The sequence below is a fragment of the Aplysia californica genome, unplaced genomic scaffold (assembly GCF_000002075.1).
Source record: "Aplysia californica isolate F4 #8 unplaced genomic scaffold, AplCal3.0 scaffold00555, whole genome shotgun sequence".
NCBI lineage: Eukaryota > Metazoa > Mollusca > Gastropoda > Aplysiida > Aplysiidae > Aplysia > Aplysia californica.
Genome location: NW_004797825.1, coordinates 434,238 through 441,544, shown reverse-complemented (window position 1 = coordinate 441,544; position 7,307 = coordinate 434,238). Strand labels below are relative to the sequence as shown.

Below are 7,307 nucleotides of genomic sequence, written 5' to 3'. Positions count from 1 at the left end.
AGTAAACCCTGTACATAATATTTCAAAGTGAGAGAGGGGGGTGGGGGGTGGGGGATGAGGGCACGTGGTGAAATAGGAGAGTAAACCCTGTACATAATATTTCAAAGTGAAATTAAGCAATGGGAAATTATTTGAAAGTATTGGGGGTGGGGGTGTTGTAGAAACAAGGAAAAGATCACGTTTAAAATTGTTTTGTTCCCCCATTTATGATTTTGAATGATGCCTTCAGTCTTCAGAAATAAGCACGGTTTCAAAACAAATAAAATATTTATGAGCCTGCTAAATGTCGAATCTCAACGACCTGCGGTTGGTCGTCACGATCCATACTGCTATTTATGTTGTTAATCTCGAAGGTCAAAGCCAGGTCAGCGCCGCCGTGCCCTGTAGCACACGCACGGGATATAGATCTCTATACAGACTTATAATATGTTACGCGGAAGTTTGAGGTGCAAATTTGAGCCCGGTCTGAATTATAATGATAGTGCTTGACACTTCATGAATATTAAATCTGTTAATACTCTGACATGACGGATATCGAAATAGCAAATAATTCCAGTTAATATCTTATGTCGACGGTGGCCTTGAAAAGAATCAAAGTAGGCAGGCCTGCCGTTGACAAATTACTGACACCTCTCCTCACTTGGAAGCCTGAGATAATATATTATTGGCCTATGTGTTGTTGTGAAAACAACATTATTTCTTATTCTTCGTTATTACAGCTAGACTTACGTGAAAATAAATAGATTGTGCTCAATACTAAGAGTTTAACGACCGACATAGAATTTACTAAATAAATTTGGATGACACTGGCCAGATTCTCAGATAATAATTATAAGGCATTGCTATTAAGGCTTTGCAAGGGTCTAGTCTGTACAAATTTGCAGACCCAGGCTGTAAAACAAAATTATTTCTTCATCATGTTACAATTACCAGCCAGAGATCTATAATATAGAAACTGATAGATTATCATGCATGATATTATGGGGTTGTTGGTTTTTTTTGGGTTTGTTTGTTTGAGTTTGTTTGTTTGTTGTTGTTGGGGTTTTTTGCCACCTGTTGTGAGTTCATAAGTGAATGGTGCCTAGATCTAGTCCTACTCAATTTAATTAGGCCTGAAGTTGCCGGACACTGAAGCTCCCACTCGTGCTGGCCTGTCAATCATCTTCATCGTTCTGGTGCAGTCACTACAAGACTGATTGTAATTGCAGGGATCTTGAACTCACACACACGTAATATATATACATATATGGAAATCGCAAATGGCTTAAAACTCTTGCTGAGACCACTTTGACAACACTACTCTGCTATGTTTGATAAGTTCTGCAACCTAACCAAGCCCCCCCCCCCTTTTTTTTCCACACACAAACACACGCGCGCGCGCGCGCACACACACACACACACACACACACACACACAGGCTACACCACCATCAATTAATCACCAAAGGTGTTTGAAGCACCATAACTGGGAATCTGTCCAGTTTTCATGATTTATTGTGAAGAGGTGGCAAACTAGACTATTCAAAATAAGATACAGAGCTTGAGTGAGATAATGAGATCACATAGTTGAGGATTCTTTACTTGTGAAAACTATTTTTTAAAAATGTTTTCATTATTTTTCCTTCAACATGAGCCCAGGGTCTCAGGCTTCTACTTATTGCAATTGGGGTGACACGTTTATATTATGTTAATAGTTAACCACACTCTCATAATATATGGCCAAATTATAATTCGATTTTAATCGCTCTCACAAAAACATTTTACGCACACTCCTGTAGGCCTACTGGCCCAGGGAGCGGAGAGTGGAGAGGGGGCGCTGTTGAAAGAATCATGGGAAGGCATTGAGCGAAAGAGAGGTTCATAGCATAATACCAAGTTGGCCGCTATTAGTACAAAACATATTTTTAGTTTTGTTTTACATACAATTGCAATGGTTAATCAAAACTGTTTCAAACATCAAAGAGAAGGTAATCTGAATTCATAGTTACGTTTTGAACTTTAAAAAATCTTTGCAGTTTTTTAAAAAGCCATCCGTGGATTTGGGATCGAAATTGTAGGTTTACCTCATTTTTCATATGCTAGGCCTCGCCTTATAATGACATTAGACTCCTGCCCATTGCAAAACGTAGCTAAACCTGGCACAAACGACCGACATTTTCCTTTCCACCATTGCTCAGGAAGTTGCCGGCTGCATACAAAATCATCGGGGGAAAATGGCAAATAATTACGAACACTCCAACAAAAGACAACGGACAGACGATGGCACTAGGGTACGCATGTTTTATTTATTGGAAAAATTGCAAATTATTGCTTAGAACCTCATTTTTATGCCGGAAGGAGGTGTTGTCATCACGGCCTTTGACAAGCATCTTATCATGCGCCCGGTCACACATGAGTCGGAGCTGGTTTTGGAACTCTTTGTCGCATCCCCAATCGCGTATTTTGGCCCAAAACCTGTTTCTGTGTGATATGCATGTAACATTCTTTCATGCATGTTGCATGTCTAGCTTGCATGTAGAATCTAGATACCTTCCCGTAAGGACAGTAAGGTAGCGACAATTGCCACCCAGTGATTGAGTGAAGCAGTGTCAAGTCTGGCCAGTCTGAAAACAACGCTGTATCTTAGCTTTCTATTCATGTCATGTGTTACAAACCCATGAATTATGAATAAGTTGTAGATCTAGATCTAGATCTAGATCTAGAATAGAGTATTTTTTTTTTACTTTCCCTCCCGTCTCACACTTAGATCTAGATCTAGCTACCAGTTGTCCATTTTCTACTAGACTCTAGATTTAGAAGTCTAGTCTAGAGATCTAATCTAGAGAGAGTACATCCTGTGGTGCGATATACAGTAAGCGATCTTTTGTGGATATCTCTGGAAGTTACAGGTCGATCTTCATGATTTTTTCACCAGAAGTTAGAAAAACTTCCTCTCTATATGGTGTAGCGTATTACTGTAACAGCAGTTTAAAATTTCTATATGTTGTGGTGGTGTTTGTTTGGTAACGTGTGTCTGGTTTGGTTCGCAAGGTTTCTGGTTTGGTGCAACATATCGTCTGGTTGGGTGCGCAATAGTACCATGTTTACAGCTCTAGATCTAGATCTAGCTCTTTTCTGACACTTTTCATCTTTCTCTATCCTTGCCTTGTCTTCTTTTCCTTGCAAGAAGTTCCTGTACTGACCATAACGGAAGGCCAAGGTCAATTAGGGGTGTTCTTTTTGGGAGCTGTTCGCCCCCTAACAGATTTCCTTACACCTTGTGTATGTGTTTTGATAATGGATAAAAAGAAAGGTGCTGTGGACACAAGAAGGGGAAAGAAGAAGACAAGAATAAGACTATACCTAGACTAGTATTTTAGAAGGAAAAGGACAAAACAGAAGAAGAAAAAGACGTGAAAAGAAGAAATTGAAAAAGAAAGGTGCTGTGGACACAAGGAAGTGAAAGAAGAAAACAAGAATTAGACTATACCTAGACTAGTATTCTTTAAGGAAAAGGGCAAAAAAGAAGAAGAAAAAGACATGAAAAGAAGAAATTGAACATTTTGGAGATTATATTTCCATATTAATTAATTTTGACATGAATACATTAACTTATCATCTTCCAATGGCAATATAATGCATCCAAATGGAAGGAAAACAGTCTGTTCCAGTGTACAATGCAGGTCATAAAGAAATAACTTAATAAGTAAAACAAACAAAGGGCCTAGAAGCCACACTATCAATGCCAAATAGCAAAAAAGCCGATATTGCGTACTGAAACGGACTGCCCAAATTTGGTCCGCTTCAGTGCGCAACCCTATCTGGCATGTTCCTGGGCATTAAGAAGCAGCCTGCGATAGTATTTATCGATTCTAGTATACATTTTAGAGCTAGATTAGCGAGATGTGCTAAATAATCGACTACTCAAGCGCTTAGTAAATTGACCGATACCGGTTACGAAAACCATTAATATGAAGGGGCAAAACTTTCCGACACCGTAGAATCACGTGTGTTGACAGGAACCTCCAAAACGAAAGTGAAATAAGCTGCATTCTGCGCATGCTCACAGAAAGTGACCTCGTTTTCGCTGTTCTTATCCAAAACAAAGCAGGAGACCGGGGGTTGCGCACCCAAACAGTAGCGCAGTGATGCGGGCCTACTCTAGATCTAAATATTGATGCGCTGAACATGAGTATCATCTTCATTTCCATCACAAATTAATAGTTTTTGAAATATTTGATTGTTCTTATTAATAGTACGAAGTGGCTAGCCGTACTTAAGTACGGCTAGACTGCCAGTCTAGCCGTACTTAGATCTAGGTTTGGCCCAATCAACTCAAGCCTGTTAAGTACACAGGTCTCATTAGATCTAGATCTAGATCTAGTAATTATTCAGGTTTAAATACATGCAAGTCAGTAAGGCACCTTTTGGTTTTGTCTGAAATACAAATACTTTAGGCATTGCAAACTAAAATTTTCATTTACAATTCAGCCATCAATATTAAGTCAATTAAGTACGGCTAGACTGGCAGTCTAGCCGTCCTTAAGTACGGCTAGCCTGGCTGTCAATTAAGTACGGCTAGACTGACAGTCTAGCCGTCCTTAAGTACGGCTAGACAAGAAGTCTAGCCGTACTTATCTTAGGCCCTATTTACATTAGAAAACAGGAGGTTTAAAATACATGCACTGTCATTAAGGAACCTGGTTTTGTCTCAAATACAAATACTTTAGGTACTGCACACTAAAAATGTATATTTACAATTCAGTAGGCCTATTTTTTGTAAATGGTCAGTCTAGCCATCATATTAAGAATAAGTACAGCTAGACTGTGAGTCTAGCCGTACTTAAGTACGGCTAGACTGCCAGTCTAGCCGTCATTAAGTACAGCTAGCCTCTTCCTTAATAGTAATACAGTGGAATCCTGTTATAATGAGAGGGAGGGGACCGGTACGAAATGTCCATTATAGCAGGATTCTCGTTGTAAGGGATCCAGTAACAAATTCAAAGGAAATAATAAAGCAGGCCTAATCTATGAGTTTGGTGTTCTGTTTTATTTCTTTTTGTTATCTCCTCCGATGATGGCTTTGTTCAACATGACCTCTAGGTCTTACTTGATCAAAAATTGAATCAGGTTTCTTACTCTAGCGTTACCGATGTTGACAGCTCGGCGTTAGCTATCAGAACGAAAGTTCTACTCTAGGCTAACTGAGAGTAACTCGCCCGCTGTGTTTCCCCCCCACCCCACCACACCCTGTGGCGCGTTTCCGCGTCTGCTTGTGCACGTCACACATTCGCTCTATACTCTATGATCAATCACAGCACTGTGACCTCTCCATCCCCGCATCGGAGAAGTGAGAGGCACGATACAATACCTACCTAGGCCTAGATAATCTAGACTAGGCTGGCCTATCACTATCAGGCAATGCGTTCTGCTTCACAAAAGTGTGTCTGCACGTGCCACACACACTCCCCACTCATTCACTCAGGCCTTCATCGTTGGCACACATGGGCACTCCCTTTCTTTGTTTCGCTTGATAACCAAGTTTCTCAACTGGCGAGGTTTTGCTTGAATAAATGGCCTATGCACTGTGCACAGCAGCAGCTATATTCTGCTATAACCGACTCGCGCGTTTATGTGATTGCGCAATAGCAGTATTTTATTTACAAAGATAAATAAGGGGAAAAAACAGGGTTTTAGATTGATGTCATTATAACAGACTTCCCGTTGCTTCAGGACTCGTTATAAGTGGACTCCACTGTACTAAGTATTAGAGTAGGCTAGATCTTGATGTGCTATGGACCAATGGACCAATCGGGGGGGGGGGGGTCCAGGGGGGCCTGCCCACTGGGGTAAAAGAAAAGGAAGTGGCTATTCTCACCCGGGGTGAGAATAAAAATACGATCTAGAATCTAGATCTACCTACCTCTCACCCAGGGTGAGAATTGCCAGCGTAGGGTGTTCTCACCCGGTGTGAAACAAGACCTGTTTTTCCTCATTTTGGAATACTGTCTATCGGTGTGGATGATCAAATTGATAAAAGCCAAGAAAAAATTACGTTATAGCACAAAAGTAAGCTAATTTGATCGTCTTCAAAGATGCTATGGCTAGATCTGTTTCACTTTTCGAATCGAGCCGAACTACTCCTCCCCTCTCTCTGTCTCTTTCTGAATACTATTGGTGTGGACGATCAAATTGACAAAAACAAAGTTAAAAAATGATGTTAAACAACAAAATTAAATAAATTTGGTTGTCCACAAAGATACTACGGCTATTTAACTTTTCGAATCGAGCCGAACTACGCGGGTCGCCATTTTGTTTTGCCCAGAAGTTCTCGCGCTACTCCTCTCTCTCTCTCTCCACTGCCCACAGACTAAATTGCACGCTTTTAGGCTAAAGCTAACAGTAGTAATAGATCTAGAACGTTTGTTCACAGCACAGACTTCTATAAATCTGTTATCACAGTGTAGAATTTTGTGGTTGAGGGTGAACGCTTCACTGGTTGGCCTAGGCTATAACGGTGAACGCCCACCGGGTGAGAATAGCCAAAAGACTCGCCTGCACTATTCTCACCCTGGGTGAGAATAGAGGTGGCCAAAAGAAAATGGGGGGGTGGGGGGGGGGTGTTACAGAGGGGCATGCCTCCTTGTTTTAACACATGCGATTAAACGTAGAAAGACGCAAACTATTTTTAGGTACGGCGCCCATCTTGTTTAACATCACACCAGGATTCCCCTCCAATCACGTGACTACGTCTAAGTACAGTCAAACCTGTGTAAGACGGCCACCCATTGTCAAAGAGAAAAGTGGCCGTCGTAGGCAGGACTGATCAAGATATAAAAAAAAAACCATTCCCATCTGAGGTCCCAATCGAAAGTAGCCCCATTATGTTGTTGTTGTTGGTTTGTATTTCGTTTGTAATTTTTATTTTGTTCCTGATTTTGTGCAAGGGTGACAATAAAACGAAACGTATCAGTATAAGACAAGGAAGGCTGAGTGCCATGTTAAAACAAGGAAGTGATTATTCACACCGGGTGTGCGCATAAGATTTCATTTTATTCACACCGGGTGTGCGCATAAGAATTAATATTATTCACACCGGGTGTGGGAATAAGAAATAATTTTACAGTGTGGTTATCCGTACATTTGTGCGAACAACTCTGTCTAGTTATCCGTACAATATTGTACCGTACAATTGTGCGAACAACTCTGTCTAGTTATCCGTACAACGTTGTACGCACAATTGTACGAAGTGCTGCAGGTATCCGTACAATAGTAGGCCTGCATGCCCACAGGCCTACTACCAACATGTTCTGTCTTAGTAGATCTAAA

At 40.8% G+C, this 7,307-nt stretch overlaps 1 protein-coding gene across 2 annotated transcripts in view; it reads left to right on the top strand.

Moving 5' to 3' along the window:
* The first annotated feature begins 2,129 nt into the window (after positions 1-2,129).
* The window catches only part of LOC100533374 (heterogeneous nuclear ribonucleoprotein L), a 35,114-nt gene continuing 29,936 nt past the window's right edge, over positions 2,130-7,307 (top strand). Inside the window, exon 1 of one of the 2 annotated variants that reach the window (XM_005106776.3) lies at positions 2,130-2,269. In XM_005106776.3, the coding sequence (XP_005106833.1) occupies positions 2,213-2,269 (57 nt within the window). In that variant the 5' untranslated portion in view covers positions 2,130-2,212. The remainder of the gene's footprint in view (positions 2,270-7,307) is intronic. The other variant, XM_005106775.2, reaches the window with a different exon arrangement.